An 18,107-nucleotide genomic window follows, 5' to 3' on the forward strand; every position below is an offset into this window, starting at 1 on the left:
ATCCCTAGTCAATAAATAAATGCTAACCTCACCGAGGTTTTCGTAGGTAGGATTTGGTCTGACTCAAGATGGCCAAGCCTCGTAGACCGCCTCCTCCCCGCGGCTGCGCTTCCAGCGCGGAGGCGGCCCCGCGGTGCCAGCCGGGCTGAAATAAATACTTGAAAAAAATACTGCGCTTTTTTTTTTTTTAACTTTTTTTTTTTTTTTTCGAGTGTAACGGCTCCTTGTGTGACGCCACGGTTTGTTTTACTCTATTATTGACTTACAAGTCGCTGTCTTAATTAATCCTTACATAAACTACAAACACCAGCCACTGTTACAACTGTTCAAGACTACTCTCTCAACTAGCTCAGACCGAAGATACTAAATAGGTGAAATGTAAGTCACCACGGACCTGGATCGATCTCCCGAAGCGTTGGTGAATAAACTCTACAAATAGCCACATAAATACATTAAGACGAGGATAAATAATCAGTGATACAAAAATGTCTCGCTTAAAATAATAAATACGTATCATTTAGTCCGCTGCGATCCTCACGTTACGGAAGAATTCATAAATTAACTTCTCTGAAATAAACTCACACGCGGGCAAGTTCCCACCGCTCACAACTGGTCTACAACACCTCAGCATGACGCGCTGCTAACACTAATGGATCTCTAAGACTTACCTTCAAGTACATCATTACCAGCTTATTAGTCCCTTGGTTTGCAGTATATTGCACTGTCATGCTTACAACAGCTAGAAAAGGACGGCTCCTGCTCACGGACCTACTCGGGGCTGCGGGGAAGGAGGGTGGTGGCTCTTAGGGGAGGCAAATCCGCTAATACTGCTGGCACCGGCAACACGGTCACGTCCGAAAAGTGAGGTAATCAGAGGCGAGCCCGCTCCGCTCGCTCCCGGCCCGCTACAGATGCGTGAGCTTGGGCGCCTCCTGCATCCGTCCCTGAGACGTGTGGTGAGAGGAGAGGTCCGTGTAGGTGGGGTGGGGGTCGCAAGGTCCGTGGTGGTGGCTGCCGGGGATCTGCGCGGCGCAGCTGTAGTCCACGCTGGCGGAGGAGGGGTGCTGCAGGTGCCCCAGGTTGAACATGGGGCCCGAGGCCGGCATCGAGTCCACGAAGTTACCCCCGACGTAGACGGGGCTGCCCTGCAGGCCGGGGTTGGCGAAGCCGCCGCTGCTCTGCAGGGGGTGCGGATCGTACTCCGCGCCCGCGTAGCGCTTCTGCTGCGGCAGGCAGCTGCTCAGCGGCGCCGTGTAGGCGGCCAGCCCGTACATGCTCTGCTGGGACTTGGCGAAGGAGGTGGGCGAGGGGGTGTCGTAGCTGAGGCTGTTGACACCGGGGAGCTGGCTGGAGTAGCCGACGTGGTTCGGGCCGCTCAGGGGGGGGCTGCGGTCCGGGGACTGCCCCACGGGGGAGTGCATGATCCCTTTGGCTTTCTGGTCCTTTTTGTACTTCATCCTGCGGTTCTGGAACCAGATCTTGATCTGCCGCTCGGTCAGGTTCAGCAGGTTGGCCATCTCCACCCGGCGCGGCCGGCACAGGTAGCGGTTGAAGTGGAACTCCTTCTCCAGCTCCACCAGCTGCGCGCTGGTGTAGGCTGTGCGCACCCGCTTGGAGGCCGGTCCGGGGGGGCTCTTGTCCTCGCAGCTCTCTCCTGCGGGGAAGAGGCGCCGAGAGCCGTTGGTCCCCCCCGAAAGCCCCCTGGGGTCCCCCGGAGCCCCCCGCCCCCTCCCGCTCCGCAGGGGACCCGGGGGCGGCCTCCCCCCACACACACTCCCCCCACCGTCACCACCCCCCGACGGCGCTCCCCCTCCTCCCCGTTGCCTCCCTCCAGAGCCCGTCCAGGCCCTTCGTGGTCCGCTCCCTCCGCTCCTGGGCTTGAGGGGGGAGCGAGACAGGAGCCCTCAAGCCGCCCCCCCCCCCCCCAGGGCCGGGACCCCCCGAGCCGGCAGCCGGAGGAAGGCGGGGGCCGGCTCCCAGGCTGCGCCCCCGGGGCAGGGGCAGGGGCGGGCATCGGGGCGGGGGGGGGATATGGGGGGCGGGTGTGGGGCGGCTACCTGAGGGGGGGCAGGTGCTTTTCTGCTTGGAGTTCTGCCGGGACTCCTTCATCCAGGGGAATATCTGCTTGCTGAGGGTGGCTGTGGAGGAGCCCGAGGAGTTGGGCCCCCCCTTGGCTTTCTTCGGAGGGGGCGCGCTGGGAGGGTTGGGCGGGGAGGAGGGCGGCAGCGCCGGGGGCTGCTGCTCGCCCATGCCCGGGGGCTGGCTGCCCCCGGGGCCGCCCCCCGCCGTCCTCATGCAGCTGCCGTTCAGCTCGCTGCCCTTGTGCGCCGGGCCGCGGCCGGGCGCCGAGCCCTGGACGGAGCAGGCGGAGGCGGGGTACTCGCCGTCCAGGCCGGCCGGGCCGTAGGGCTGGTGGGCCGCGCCGTAGGGGTAGGCGTCGGCCTTGCTGTACGTGTAGCCCCCGAAGAGCCCCGCGTTGTCGTAGTAGGCGGCTTTCTGCATCTTGCGCTCTGCGATCGCCAAGGCCCGCGGCCCCTGCTCAAATATCATTGACTGCCTCCCCGCGCCTCACGTCGTCGGCCTGGGCCACTCGCCGCCGCGGGAGCCACCTGGGGAGGGGGACAGCGGAGACACAAAAGAGACCTTCAGTGGTGGGCGTCTGCCTGGGAGAGGTCGGCCTGGCCCCGGCACATCCCGCATCCCTGAGTCCCCGGCCTCGGTGGGACAGGGGGAGCGGGGACAGCAGGCATGGGGACAGGTGACACCAGGATAGGATCAGGGGACACGGAGCAGGGGACACCATGGAAGGAGCAGGAGACACCATGGAAGAACAGGGAACATCCAGGAAGGAGCAGGAGACGTCATGGAAGGCGCAGGGAACATCATGGAAGGAACAGAGAACACCAGAGAAGGAGCAGAAGACACCAGAGAAGGACCAGAGTCACCAGGGGGAAGCAGGAAGCACCAGGGAAGGGGCAGAGTCACCAGGGCACGCTCTGGAAGGCCCAGGGGACCTCAGGGCAGAAACTGCCCAAGAAGGACAGCACTGCAGAGGAGCAGGAGCGCATTGTTGGGGCTTCCTAGAGACAGCTTTCTCAGGGTCTTTGGGGACCTGGGGGTTCTTGTTGGTTTGTTTGCTTGTTATGTTTTGCTTGGTCTTTGGGACGTTTCCTCGGGAATCTGGCAAAAGCTCCCAGAGAGCACCGTGGGGCTAGCCCCGCTCCGCTGCCCGGGGACGCCCCGCTCCGCAACCACGTCAGGGGCCCGGCCACGGGTGGGTGCTGTCCCCAGAGCCCCCCCGGAGCCATTTGGGCAGAGATCCCGCGGGCATCCCCCACAGCCGCCCGCCAGCACGCGTGCGCACGGCCGCGCACGGCTGACATGATGGATTGAGCCGGGCTGCGGCCGGGCGAAGGCAGAAAAAACCCATCGCCTTTGTACACCCGGCCTCCTTCTTGCCCCGGATTCCTCCGGAGTTAAAGTATAACCGACGCCATTCACTAACTTTGCTTTGCACTATAAAGGATGTCGCAGGTCAGCTCCCCTATTTTAATTCCGTGATGAATTAAAATCACTCACCCGACGTTTCTCATCCCTTTCATTTGTCCCCGTCAGAAAGAACCTGAGACACTGGTGATGGTTTTTAAGGGATGGTTTTCATTATAAACGCTGATTCTATGATCTCTTCTTTTACTGGCCTGCAAACTCATGGCGCTCCCCTCCCCGCCCCCCGATCAAGCCGCCCAGCCTGGAAATGCCCGAGGATGAGAGGTCCCCGGAGGTCCCAGTTTTGGGGCAGGGCGCTGCCTTTCCCCTGGTCACACCCGGGACTTCTCCTCTCTTGCTGCGGGACAGAAACTCGCCCGCGATCTGGTTACAGCTTTTTAGTATTCCCTGTTCTCAATTTTACGTGGTATTTTTCTTTTCGGGTTGTGTTTGCCTCTCACATTTTCAGTAATTTTAAAGATTAGCACATACTTCAGCTGACTGTATGTCTGAACCTCACCGTACCTTTCTTCAAGGTTCAAACCTATTAACATGCCAGAGAAAAGTAGCTCAAAATTTTTGAACAGTGTCTGAAAATTACCATTCTCCAGCCCGTATTAGGCAACATTACAATAGCACTACTCTTTCTCCCATAGCAAATGGTATAGTTAAGTACCTAAAAATTCCCTAAAATTCACCGCCATACACGTCTGTACGGTGAGAGCTGCAGCCCTCAGCCGCTCTCGACAGTTTATCCCCGGTCACAAACCGCCGCCGTCCTTTTCTTCCCTGAACAAAAGCGTGGGATTATCTGGGAAGCAGATGAGAATGGGAAAGGAGCTGTTCTAGTCTCCTGGAAAGTTTTAGTAAAAGGATGTCTAAGGGAACGAAGAGTGGGGATTCAGATGAGTTTTAATAAACTACTATAATCTGGACGAGCCTTGAAAGTATTTTTCTGCAAAATAATTCTTCGCCTATTTTCCACTTCTATCATCTACATTTTCGGGAGCAGTCTGGACTGAGGACTTTTGTTAGCACAACACTGCCTTGAGCGTATGCTTTTATGTGCCTCGTAAAATATAGTTCCCAAAAGAATACGCAGAATCTTAAGAAAGAATATTGCTGTTAAGTTGTTAAAAGCCTTATTTCTTTTCTGAAATACCAACTGCTTGTGAACTCTGCTTGAACCTAAAAAGGAGGCTATGGGCCATAAATCACATGGACAATGCTCAACTGTTTGGTGGCTCATCTTTAGATCTTAAAAAGAGAGAGAGGGAGAGAAAGAGGAAGAGAGAGACCTTTCTAGGTTTTGATTTTCCACGAGTGCAAGGCCCAGGGTGATGTTTTTGTAGGGAACACCAAAGCAGGGGCTCGACACTTGGTGGTTTGGCCAGAAACAGCCTCCAGGAAAAAAAGGTGACATCCAAATGGCGAGGCCGATCCGTGGGAGGCGGGCTCGCAGGCACTGAGGTTAGGAAACCGCAAAGTATCCATGTCTGTGTTTCGAATTTCCCTTCCTCCTCTCCAGAAAGGTTAACCTCAGCTGAACCGCTCGGCGTTACACATGATAATGGGGCTCTTTGTCCCGCCGCTGGTCTCAGCGCCTTTGAGGTGCCCCCGCCGCGGGGGCTCAGCACCCGCAGCCCGAGCCCCGCGCTCCGCACCCGCGGAGACCCGCGCAGGGCCCGCGGCCAGCTGCGCCCCGGCACTTCCATATTAAGCAGTTCTCTCCTAAAACTTCCACTACACTTAATTCTGCCGAGGATCAATATCTCATATGATACCGAATAAATAAAAGGCGGCGAGAGCGGCCTGTGGAGCGGTTATTAAGGCAGCCGGAGCTCTCAGGGCGCATATCAATGCACCTGTCATTGCGGTTTGTAGCAAAATTTATGACCGCGAGTGCTGTGGCAGTAAACGCTCCGGCCAGGAATGAAAAGGAAAACACTTCCCAAGCCCCAGCACTTTCAGAAGTGCAAAGCAGCCTGCGCGTAGGAGGGAGCCCGGCAAAAGAATTCCCCACTCGGCACATTTCCCGGCCGGCGGCCCGGAGGGAGCCCCGTATATAAGGGGAGCGCTGGGGCCGCCGGCGGCCGCGACCGGCCCGCGGGCAGAGAACCGGGCGGCTGCCGGGACGGGCGCCCACCGGCTGCCGGGGACCCGGCCGAGCCGAGCGGGGGCTCCCTGCCTTTCGGGGGGCCGAGGGAGCGAGGGCAGGGGAGGGTCGGCTCCGGCTCTGGCGGGGCTTTAAAGCAGGTCCGGAGCCCCCCGGGGTGCCCCCCTTCTTCCCAAGGCTGGGCCCAGGCTGTGGCTGCTCCCCAGCCGGGTCCGGCAGCGAGCTGCGTGTCCCGGCGGGGCTTCCCAGGCACTGCTGCTCCTCGGCCTCCATGCAGCGATAGCCCCGGGAGCCTGCAGCCCCGGCCCCGCTCCCCGGCGGCTCTGCTCCCTCCGGAGGGGCCGTCGGGCCGGGGACAGCGGGAGACGGACGGAAAAGGAAATTTAGAGAACTCACCACACTTATGTTTTTTCTTGAATTTTGACTTTAACAGTGTGTGTAGGATCTTCAGGTTCCTTGGGATAATCCTTGGGCACGGACCTGCAACAAAATTGAGAACTCTCAGCGGAAGCTGGTTTGTTTTGGACTTTCTTCCTTAGGACTTTGTTAATAAATGCACGTCTTGTCCGCAGCCCCTCACCGTGTCTCTAAGTCCACGTCAGATCTTTTAGCAGACAAAGGGCAGACGCTTCTCTTCATTTATTAATAACGCTTTGGGAGAGGCGGGGAGCGAAGAAACGAGCAAAATACCCCCGGAGAGCCGCCGCCTCCACCGCAGCGAGGCCGAGGGGAGCCGGCGGGGTCCGAGCCGGGGCCCCAGCGCCCAGGAGCCGCGGGCAGCCCCCGCTCGGTGGAGGGCTCCGCTCCTGCGGGGCTGGCGCGGGTCCTTCTCCACCCCCCCCCCCCGGCTCCCCATCCACCGGCTGAGACTGAGAGAAAGAGAAGCGAAGAGACCCCGACTCTGAAAATACGCCGCAAACGTTTGTGGCTCGAAACGCGCATTTTGCATCTGATCGTGTAATGTGTCGAGTCAGGACTTTAAGAACTTAAGAGTGCCAGAAAATCCCCCACAAAGAAGCCCAGGTCATTATAAAGACGATATCTAGCAGCCATAAGCCTTTGAAATGACCTTTGGCTTGTATAGCAATAACTCACCACTTAATGAACAACCAACGGAAGCGCCTCCAATAGCTCACAACACAACAGACATTACAACTTTCCACCAAGTCTTCTCTCTCCCTACCCAAACCCAGTAGGATGCGGCATTCCCCTTCCAAATCACCTTAATTTATGCTGGCAAACTGGAGTTAGGGAAGTGGAGCTTCATGATTACACACGGTGCTCGCTCAGGTTCCTGGCCCGGGCCTGTCCCGGTAACGTCTTATATAATATATGCACGTGGGCGTACGTCAACTTTAAGTGCTTTATTTTTTTTAACAGAGATCATTAGAAATAGCACTTTACGGCGTGCAGGAAGAAAAGAAAGCGTAAGTTGGGTTGCACCTTAGCCCCTGAGCGGAGAGAGTGTAACACTGCACACCAAGTCATTGTTACCCGCTGTTGCTAAATGTGGTAAGTTTTCGTCTTGCGTCTAATTAATTATCGACTTCTCTTCCCTTTTCGAAGCAGCCTCACAAGCAATAGCCTCCTTGCTCTGGACATGCTTTACTTGGCGACAGGTTGGACAAATACATAGATTTCCACGGCCAGAAGGAGAACCTGCAAAGTTTGCGCTGCGAAGAGGGGAGTCTCGGGCTCGCCGGGCTTGAGCTCTGCTCCGACCGAGCCGACTGCGGAGAAGAAGTTGCCAGAGCTCAAACCAGGGAAATCTTTAGAATTATTCAGGCGTGGGCCCAATAAAGGTATTATTGAAATTTTAGGTGAAGTTATAAGTGAGTGCTTCCATCGAGCCAAATGAAATGCTGCTTGCAGTAATTGGATTCAGCTGACTAACTTGGCAGGCCAGCAGCTTGGAGGCATACAGCTAAGAAAAATGTTCACTGCCTTTAACTTCTGATCGAGCAAAGCAAGACGCAACAGAGAAAAAAAAAAAAAAAAAAAAAGAGAGAGAGAGAGAGAGAGGAGAAAGACCCCCCCCAACTTTGTCCCCTCGCGCCATCGCCCTGCTGCGGCTGCCCCCGAGGAGGACTCGCCCGGGTGGCTCGGGGCGGGTGGGACCTGGCGCAGCCTGACCCCCGCCGCTGCTCGCCGGCACAAAGCGAGCTTTTCCAGGGGTTTCCCCCAAAACACACGGCCCGAGAGCTCGGCCGGGCTTCGGGAAGGCCCCGGGGTAGAGACGGCCGCTCCTGGGAGCCGAGAGCAGCCCAGGAGGGAGCTGAGCCGCGGGTGCACGCGAGGAGGCTGCGGGGCCCTTTGCAGCGGCTGCAGCCCCGCGGCCGCCCCAGGTCAGCCTCGGGCACCCTTCTGGCACCGCATTGATCACACCGCCCCAGCGCACGGCCACGAACTTCTCGGGAGACAAATATCACACCGAGCCTCCCCAGCCCGTGCGGCTCGGAGGCGTGAGAGCAGTGGCAACGGCGGCACCACCACACCGGGGGAGGAGAGCAGCGGCCCCGAGGAGCACGGAGAGGGGAGAAGGCACGATAAGGCGCTCGGTATTCAAGACACCAAACGTAGGGGCTCCATTACCTATGAGCCTATTTCAAATCGCACTGTGCAAATCCACACGGCTACCCCCTGCCCGGCTACCCACGGCAACGAATTAATGGGATGCTCAATCTTACTTTGGCGATGGGAGCGTCCAGCAAAGTTGTCTCCCCCTCTTTTTTTTTTTTTTTTAATTTTTTTTTTGGTTATTTGTAATTCCCTTCCTGAAACTACGGAAAATGGGGATAGGAGAGAGATAAACCTTTTCTCCTAGCCTTTGGGAAGGAGTTCGCTTTTTATTCAAACGGCATAATAAAAAGGAGATACAGCTTAAAACGCACAAGGAGGTGGAGATTACTTCATGCATTTGCAGCCGTCGTGGGCAGAGATTACAAACAAATTCCAGACAGTCCCTGAGTAAAGGCGATAATGCAGCCCCTGTGGTTAAAGGTCCCATTTTGTCATGCAGTTGCTTACCTGTGTGTCAATTTATCATAAACCTGGGCTCCTCACTTTTCAGGATCTGTGCTTGCAGCTCTTAGAATATATCCTTCACCCTTTGTCTGCAGACAATACTGTCCTAAACCTGATCTTGCGGTTTTACAGACATTTCCACACACCATAATTCCCGATAGAACGAAAACAGGCACAGGCTCAACTACCAATAAAAGAGAGCGAGTGGAAATCGGAATTTGTTGGGGTTTAGGAAAAAAAAAAATCAACACACAACCCTTTAGCCATCAGCCTCCTGGAATCAAAGGCGGAAACTGGCCGGCTCTCGTTTTGTTTTGTTTTTAAATCGTGCGGCCATGGATGAATTTGGGGGAAGAGCAGGAGAACCCCCTTTCTGACCAGAAATATAGGCACTGCCCTAAAATCCAGCCACATTCGCCCACGTGATCGCGGGAGCAGTTCGCCGGGGCTGAGGCTGGCCCGCTCCCCTCGCCTGCTCGCAGCGGGGCTGCCCAGACGGGACCGGGGGCGGCGACACCCCCGCGCCCCGCGCCCCGCTCCCCGGCCGCTCCGCACCGCCCCGCACCGCACCGCGCCGGCCGGCTCCCGCACTTACGCGCCCCGCGGAGCTGGCGGGGCCGCTCCGCGCCCGCCCGAGCGCCGGGGAAGAGGTGAACTCCGCCGGGTACGGCCAGGGAGTGAAGCGAGAGGAGGAATTGGGAACCGGCTGCACCCCACCGCCTGAGCCCCGGGCAGCTCGGCAGCAGCGCTGCTCCGGCGGCAAGGCGCCCGGGCCGACCGGCGAGCGCGGGTTTTTGGGTTTCTCTTTCTCCGTTCCGGGAAATATGCTGGGCTGCTGGGACTACCCCTGTCTGGAGGCAAAAGAAGCGTCGGGGAAGGAAAAGAAAAAAAAAAAAAAAAAAAAAAGAACTCATGACATTTGTGCGTGTGTGTGTCTGCCCTGAGCCTGCCTCCCCTCTCCGTGTGTGTGTAGAGACACAGAGCAACCCCGGTGTATATCCGTCATGTGTGCCCACAAAGCTCCCCAACAATTCCATTTCGGCAAAATATATATATATTAGCTTCTCTGTTTGATTTTCTAACATATCAGTAGCTATAAATACACCACACCTAATCTAACATCTGCTATGATTTCATTACCATCCAAAGCACGGGGATGTGACAGTAACGTATTACCTTACAATACTAACCGTAAGTGCATTGTAACATTTATCTAAATTACATTGCTTTTCCTGACTTTGCAAACCAGTTATAAAAAGATTGGAGTCCGGTGATGGAAGCGTAAGTTCAATGTAAATTATTGTGTACGGCTTCGGATTTATAATCCTATATTTCTTCGAAATGATGCACTTAAATCTCGCCTCAAGTAAGAGGCAATGGTTCTTTATATCCTTTTCCGTCAGCCATATATTTCGGCGTCTGTGTACTTTCGCAGAGACCCCGCGCCTGTGTGTACACACGCAGAGCCCCGCACACCCCATGCCTTGTGCACGCTCGCGTGTGTACACACACGGCCGAAGGCTCTTCTGCCGGGCTTCGGGCATATGGGATGACGACGAGGTCTTTCTCTTCCCACACACCACAAAGAGGGGAAAGTTGGGCTCCGGTCGAGTCCAGAGCAAGAGGAGGCTGGGGAAGAAAATGCCTCCTCGGGGGGCAGCTCGGAGAGCCCTGGAAAAAGTCCCGCGGCCGCGAGGTGGCTGTTCGGAGGCTAAAAAAGGTGAAATTTAAGGTAAAAATGGAGGCCGGCAGGAAGAAAGGAGCGCCCTCGCCACCAGAATTAAGACATCGCAGAGGGGACTGAGAAAGTATTAAGGAAATGTTAATCCTCGGCGCTGGTGGGACTCCAGCTTTGCGTGAATTTGTCTCCAGTAAAGGATCTAAGACTTCTTCAATCGGAGCATATGTTCATAGAGCAATAAAACAGAAAGATTTACAGTCTCCGCCCGCCCCCCAGCAGCCTCGCACCCTTTCAGGAATTACTTATGATGATTTATAACAACAACTCCGGCAATTGTCAAACTGATAAAATAGCCCGGGCTATATGCAGGAATAAACGCTCTTATGAAAGGGCTTCGATTTATGGTCGGGTCCATTTTACTGCGCGCCTTGGTGGAGTTTGGTTTCTTTCCCGGACCAGCAGGATAATATAAAACTTCATTGATAAAAACGTAGGAGTTCTGGTGAAGTAGCAAATCTGTTCCTTAGTCACTACCAAAGCACATAAACATTTGTCATCTTTGAATAATTGAATTAATGTGTTATTGTTTGAATGTATAATTCATAACATAGGAAACTTTGTCTCTGTCCTGCCACCGAAACGGAAGTAATAAAAAGCTACGATCTAGGGTTTTTTAGAAATTACTCCAGCAAGGGATAATAAAGAATATCCTGTTTGCAGAAAGTATTTCCAGCTGACTCTGGGATTTAATAGAGAAACCTCAGGCTCGTGGTCCATATTTCACAGAGTTTGTGGAGAGCGCCTTTCCATAACACCGTGCCCTCCGATTCTCCGCGCGGGCTATCGATTGGGACCCGGCAGGCGGCCGCGGCCGTGCTCCGGGAGCCGGGGGCCGACCGGGGCCGGGGCCGGGGCCGGCCGAAGCGGGGCGCGGGAGCGGAGCGGGGCCGGCCTGGGGGCGGCGGCGGAGCGCGGGGCACGGCGCCCCCGGGGCTGGCTCCGCGGGTGCGCAGCCTCCGCGGTAGCCCTGCTGTCAGGACGCGGGGCCAGATTTACAAGCCCGGCTGAGAAGAAGTCCGGGCCCTTTCCCCGCGGCTCGGAGCGGGCGGCAGATGCCCTGGCAGTCGCGCTGTTCCTCGGGGCGCTCCGCGCCTCTCCGCGCCTCCCCGCGCAGGCGGCAGCGGCCAGCGCCGGCGCCGCCCGGGGCCGCGGCAGCCTCCTCTCGGCGCTCCGCGGCGCTCCGCGCTCCGCTTCCCCCCGCTCCCTGGGAACCAAAGGTCACCACTTGCGCCCGGTCCGGCTCCCGGCCGCTGCCGAGCTGGAAATCAGGAAGCAGCGTGCCCTATTTGTCACGCGTTTGACAGCTAAGTTCATTAAGGCTTAAATAAGAAGGAATAAAAGTACAAAAAAAAAAAATGGTTACATACCGTGCGTCTCTTTTTCGGCAGCTAGCAAAGAGCTAGGTGTGCAGAGAGAAGGACTGCACCCTTTGTATATTATATTCTTGGGATCTCTTCAGTTTTCAAGTCTGATAGAGTCCTTTGCTTGGCAGATTAATGACGACTCCGTGTTTCTTAAGGGACGTGCTGAATTAATTATTTCGCAAATCACGTGGTCAGGACTTGTAGAAATCTATTCTTATCATCTTCCTTGCACTTTGAAATTCTGCCTGTTATGACTGTTCCTAGCAAGATTATTTTGGTCTCTAGGCTTGCAAAAAAAAAAAAAAAAAAAAAAAAAATCAGGGGAAAGGGCTAACAAACATGGCCGTTGGAGGCTGTGTGGCTCTGCATTGAGAGGTCCCTATTTACTGTACTGTACAGTGAGGGGTGTTTGCTATTGACTCTGCCTTTCCTCTTCATTCTTACCTTAACGACTAGTGGTGATATAATATACAGAACTGTATTGATGTATCGGTAGTAACAGGAGGAGCCATTAAACAGCACACAGAGAAAGTATAATCACAAAATGTGTCTCAGCATTTAAACTTAGTGAGAGTGTGCTTGTGAATACACAGACCCCCCTCGCCCCCCCGCTCTCCAGGCATTGAGGGCACTTGCCTTGTTTTGTGCACTACGCTCCTTTCAGCATCTGAACAAGATACTGTATTTTTGGACTCGTGCCTTGACCACGCTTCAAGAGAGGACAAGTCCCCCTGACAAATACTTCTGACAAAAATAGTGCCATCGACTTCTGCTAGTCAGAGGGACGTATTGTTGTCTGAGGTGCTTACGCAGGGCTGGAAAAAATGATGTTTGCCTTAGGTGCATGGGAAAGTTTCGACTCTCCAAGTTTGTGTTTTCGTGTGATCTTTCTATTGCATCAGCTGAAAAAGTGAAACTTGCTGCTCAGAGAAAGGTGCTCGCTGCCATGTAATTTCAACTTGCCATTTCTTTCTTAATTGGCTCCTTCCCGGACTCACCTAAAAGGCACACATCTGTGTGGGGATCGAGGTGACTTCAGGTGTGGCTCCTTGCTTCCTACCACACATGCATAAATCCGGGAGTCATTCTAGGAGGGCTTGTTAAATGCAAAGCAGTAGCAAATGGATGACAGGCACTTTTAACTGCAGCCTAAATGTAAATATAGACTCCAGCTTGGCCTAGAGTCACACCATTATGGCTGGGGCAATCAGCAAACCTGTTCAAAGGGACATTTGGAAGGATGCTATGCAGAGTCACCCATCTTTTAACATTGTAATGATGGGAGGGCCAAGCATTTCCACAGAAGAGACCCGCCTCGTAAGGACTGTTTGTTCAAGGTACAAAACAGAAGCTATTTCTCTACACCTTTTATTATTTCAAACGTATATGGAGGGCTTACATCAAAACTACAGGCGATAAATAGTACAAATAACGCTTTAATCGATGGCAGCAAAACATTGGTAAAGTCTATAAGAAGCATCACACTTTAACAGAGATGAGTGTTGCTGGACAATGCGATCGTTTAACAAAGACTTCAATACACAACGTTTCATCCATGAAAAACAAAAACAAACAGCCCCCCTTCCTGCACAAAATAACTCTGGGGGAGGGCTAAAAGACAATAGAAATGAAATCTCAGATTCGTTTTCCACGGGAGATAACGTCCAGTGTGTGCTCCTGGTCGCTATTGCCCACATTCCTGACCCTTCAGAGCATGGGCAGCTGGAAACTATTTATTTATTTTGGTCCTTTCTGCCTCTAGTTCACATATTCTCGGGGCTTACAACGCAATTACAACTATGTAAACTTACAGTGCCCCAGCCTTGCTCAAAGGGGACTTGCAAAGAGGGTTGTAAGAGCTGTGCCTGCTGAACCCAACACTCGTCCTGGAGATATTAACATTTCAAAAGACAATGAGACAAATTCTGCCCGCAGCTACATCCCTGTTTGACTTCAGTGGGCGGGGGAAGGAAAGCTGGGAGCAGAATTGGGCCCTTTAACTTGGGGAGCGATCTCGGTCGATAAGAAGCACAAAGCCAGGGTTTGCTTATCCGAGGACATTATTTTTCAGAGTCGTACCACAGAGGCCAAACTTGGCATCTCTCTCCCGAGTAACGTGTTTGCCCTGCTCCGAGCCAACTCATCACAGACTCTAAGTAAGCAGTGGGGGTCCGAGAGGGGGGTAATTTCACGAAGATCAGCCAGAAAGGGTTTTCACACACACACACACCCGTTCCCCCTCCCTTTATTTTTTTCTTTCCCTATATGCACACCAAGAGTAAAGGGAGGTCTTTGGCCAACTCTGGAGACGAAAGGCTCCTACCGCAGGGACTGGGTGTAAAAAACTTGAAAACTCGTCTAAGGAATTCCCTCCTCAAGCGCCAATGCTCACTGCTCTCCATGGCAGAGAAAGAGAAGAGCAGTTTGGGTCCAAAAGGTTAAGGGTTTAGAGGTCACTCTTCCCGGCTGAAATACAACTAATCGAATAGAAAATTTGTCCTCTTGGTGAACCTGTTCCTGCAATTTAGCCGAACTTCAGTAAAATACCTTTTCAGCTTCTCAACGTGAAGGCGTCAGAAAAAAGACGTCTTTACTATGTATGAACTCTGTGCTTTTTGTCATAGAAACAATGATGCGAATAATGCAGGAATATCCATCTTTAATATCACGACGTGGAGATATTCAAGTATTGCCATGTGCAAGTCTGAGAACTGGGCTAACCCTAAGAAAGAACAAAGAGTTTTCTCCAGGCTCTAAAACAAAAGACCAAGTCTTACAAGACACTTCGCGGACTTCTAGGGATGAGAAAAGGGCAGAAATTAACCGCTGGTCATAGTTAATCCTGCCGAATACCCTCATTTTGAAAAGATCGCCCTTTATTTTCGAATTCATTCAAGCCCATTTTTGCCAGTGATATCCCGAGTGAGCACAGAAAGCAGCGAGTCCTCAGTGGGAAGCACTCAGCCCAGAGATGGGCACTTAACTCACACGCTGCTGTTTCGAGCTCCCTTTACAGAAGTGCAGCTTCAGCGTTTGCCCTAGGTTTCCTTCTTTTCCCTTTCCCCTTTAATAATGGAATCATCTAGTTAAAATGTCGATGATATGGTCCCTCTCCCAGGCTGCCCTGAGGGTAGAGGAGATAAGGGCTGAGCTTTAAAATCGCCGGAGCGGTGGTGTAGGTGGCTGAGGGAGCTGGTTTGTCTGGGTTTGGTAGTTACAATACAGGCTCAATGCACTACAACTTTGGCACGATGCAAGCAGCAGCTGTAGACAAATACTGGGGTATCAGACCAGCTCTGCTCCCATGCAAACCTTCTCTCTTACCCACGGTTTAACTTGCTGAGGTTTCCAATCATTTCAGTCATGTGTCGTAGTTTGCTTAAAAACAATCAGTATTCTTGGAAAAAAAAAAAAAAAAAAAAAAAAAAAAGGCCCCGAACCAAACCAACCAACTAAACAACCAAACAACCAAAAAAAAAAAAAAAGACCAAAATACTCCCCCCCCCAAGCAAAGACACAACCCACACAGCCTGTCCCTCTGTTGGGCAGCAAATAAATTTAAAATCGGACAGAAAGAACACGTTTAGCTTTGAGCTTCGAATGGCTCGGACAATCCCAGCAATCGCATTGATTTTTCACTCCGGGGTTTTCTTTTTAGTTTATTTTTCGTTTTTAAATGAGGTCCCGCTAGTTTAAAGGACAGCGCTGAGCAGAGCAGGCTTTGGAAACGGATTTCAAGCCTGTTAGCCCTGGAGGGGACACGGTAAGGAGCAGGGACGCTTTCCTAGTCACAAAGAAGGAAATTCGAAAAATGGGAAAAGAAAGTTGTGTACGTTCAAGACAAGTAAACATTATACATGTGTTCATGAGACTGGGAAGGAGAAATCCTGCATTTCATCTCCCCTTTCCCATTTTTGGTTTGACTCTTTTTCTTTTCTTTTTATCGTCACCCTTCTACGTAACAAATAAATAAATACGCTAACACTAGCAGAGCATAAAATAACCCGTTTTCACTTAACTCCTATGCACATCTTCTGAGACGTTATGGAAATGAGCAAGTATTTTCATTACACCAAGAAAGGTAAAGCAGCACAAAAAGTTCACAAATACTAGTCTTTATGCTCAAATGAAAGACTATGCTATAAATTTCCTGTCCTCAACTTGCCCAAATGCATCATCCCGAAATTGCATGGGATCAAAAGACAATTAAAAGCAAAAATCCCAGAATAAAGCATCAAGCCTTCACTTTCAAATTCAAAACTGAAACACAGGACAGTTTCATTTTCAATGATTTATTACTTTTTATGGACAGAAGGTCTCGTTTAATATTTTCCCAATTCCCACTGCCTGCATGATGCTTTTTTTTTTCCTTATTTTTTTTAAGGTTGTGCTAGCAGAGGCAAATAAAATATAGTCCAAAGTAGCGTCACTTTGTCTCCTTTGTACAACAGTACCTTAAAGAAAGATGACAGTTTCTCGAGTCCTTAGCTGCTACATGCAGGTTCTGCTTGGATAGTGTCAGTTATGTACAGTACTGGTCAGAATCGAAGGATGAAATGGAAAATTTCACCTCTTCTATAAAGTTGTCAAGTCAGTCTGATGGTCCTTGGGAACAGTCTGTAAATGTGGGTTTGAACCAGAGGAGGAAGACCTGCCCTTAGTGTTGGGCAGTTTGTGGTCTTTTTTCCACTTCATTCTTCTGTTCTGAAACCAGATCTTGATCTGGCGCTCAGAGAGACACAAAGTGTGGGCTATCTCGATACGGCGGCGCCTGGTCAGGTACCTGTTAAAATGAAATTCTTTTTCCAGTTCTAGGACTTGCTGTCTGGTGTAAGCTGTTCGGGAGCGCTTAGGTTCCCCTCCGCTGTAATTGGGGTTCACTGGGAAAAAAATACGGAGAACTTTACAAAGCTAATCTTGACTTTCCGGTTCGACTTTTACAAAACAAAACCTCACGAGCTGCGAGCATGTGGCCGGGCTGGCTCCAGCCCAGGAGCTCACAATGGACGTGCTGCTCTCCCCCGTGCGCAGCGCGGGCGCCACGGCCCCAAGCTAGGTGGGCTGCGAGCCTCTGCCCGGCTCCTGCAGCCGAGTTTTCTCCTGCTCGGCAAAGCCCCACACGGCCACCGGCCTATTTCCTCGGCAATAAAAATTTATGACGAGTGTAATTGGCTACCTCGGCTTCAAACCCTCGTCCACGAGTCTCGCAAGGACTCGAGCAAAGCATCTCTGAGGACAATCGGGAGCGGGGGAGAAGAGCAAAGTAAGAAGAGGATCCTTACCCGAGTTAACATGGACTTTCTTCATCCAGGGATAAACTACTGCTGGCTGCTTAACTGCTGACCCGTTTGGGGCTTTGAGGGCTGGCTGCTGGCCGCAGGCTCGTGAGTTGGACATTGGAGGCGGTGGACAATGCTCTGCTTGACCGGGGAAGTGGCTCGGTGGGCCGGATTGCTCCTGTCCATGACCCCGTGGCTGCACGGCGGAGCCTTGGGCATTGCTACAGCTAAAGGGCTGCTCGCTGTAGTTTGACCGTGGGTAGAGCCCCTGATGCTGGAAATCGGAGCCCTGCGAGGCACTGTAATACTCGGCCCCCTGCTCGGCTAGGTAGCTGTTCTGCAAATATTCCTCGCAAGGAGGAAATTTGGGATCCACATACTTAGAGTTCACCATATACGAACTCATGGCCATTAATTTCTGAAGGTAGAAAATACTAATTTTTCTCGTGTTGTCTTTTTTTCTCCTTCCATAGAGCCCTCCTACTTGCTGTCAACTGAATAAAGTTAGGCGTGCATGTGACCGGCCCGGCCAATGGGGAGGCAGGGAGCTGATCACCGGATTAGTGTGCAGCTCATAATTTCCACGAATTTAACTAAATAATATACGTGTAAGCAAGTGACCCCTCTCCGGCAGGTTTCACCCTCCAAATCAGATACCGGAGTTTTAGGAATATTCATCAAGCGGCCGCCGCCTCCCTGACCCCCAGGTACAGGCAGCCTTTTGTCTGGGCTGACTTTCCTAACCTCCGCTGCCCTCTCGTCTGATTTACCAGCCAGAATTTCCAACAGGGTTTGTTACGTGCCTTAAAATAAAATATCGAAAGAAATGCAGAGCGAGGAGCTGCAGGGCGATTAAAAGGGAGGAAACTGATAAGAAGGCAAGAAAAAGAAAAGGCATCAAAGAAGAGGGTAATATGATGTACAATAGATCTGTCCTGTCTTTGTCTTGCAGAGGTCATCCAAAAGTTACCAGAATTTAGTTCTGCTGAATAAAATTAGGCAATCAGTAACTTCTCATTCACTGTGCAAGCCTCGATATATACGTGTGCATACGTGTGCACGCACACAGGCTCGCACACGCTTAGACAAAAATCTGG

At 52.5% G+C, this 18,107-nt stretch overlaps 2 protein-coding genes across 2 annotated transcripts; both read right to left on the bottom strand.

Annotated features, from left to right (window-relative positions):
* Positions 1-905: 905 nt before the first annotated feature.
* On the bottom strand, positions 906-2,550 carry HOXD3 (homeobox D3; the record flags this gene model as incomplete). The annotated part of the gene is made up of 2 exons (XM_084289200.1): positions 906-1,654; positions 2,058-2,550. 2 exons carry the CDS (start codon positions 2,548-2,550, stop codon positions 906-908), a joined length of 1,242 nt encoding a protein of 413 aa, XP_084145326.1.
* Positions 2,551-16,306: 13,756 nt separating this feature from the next.
* On the bottom strand, positions 16,307-17,422 carry HOXD4 (homeobox D4; the record flags this gene model as incomplete). Its single annotated transcript, XM_084289614.1, has 2 exons — positions 16,307-16,611; positions 17,014-17,422. The coding sequence occupies 2 exons, from the start codon at positions 17,420-17,422 to the stop codon at positions 16,307-16,309; spliced, it is 714 nt and encodes a 237-aa protein (XP_084145740.1).
* Positions 17,423-18,107: the final 685 nt, after the last annotated feature.

The sequence above is a fragment of the Netta rufina genome (assembly GCF_964035555.1).
Source record: "Netta rufina genome assembly, chromosome: 6".
NCBI classification, from domain to species: domain Eukaryota; kingdom Metazoa; phylum Chordata; class Aves; order Anseriformes; family Anatidae; genus Netta; species Netta rufina.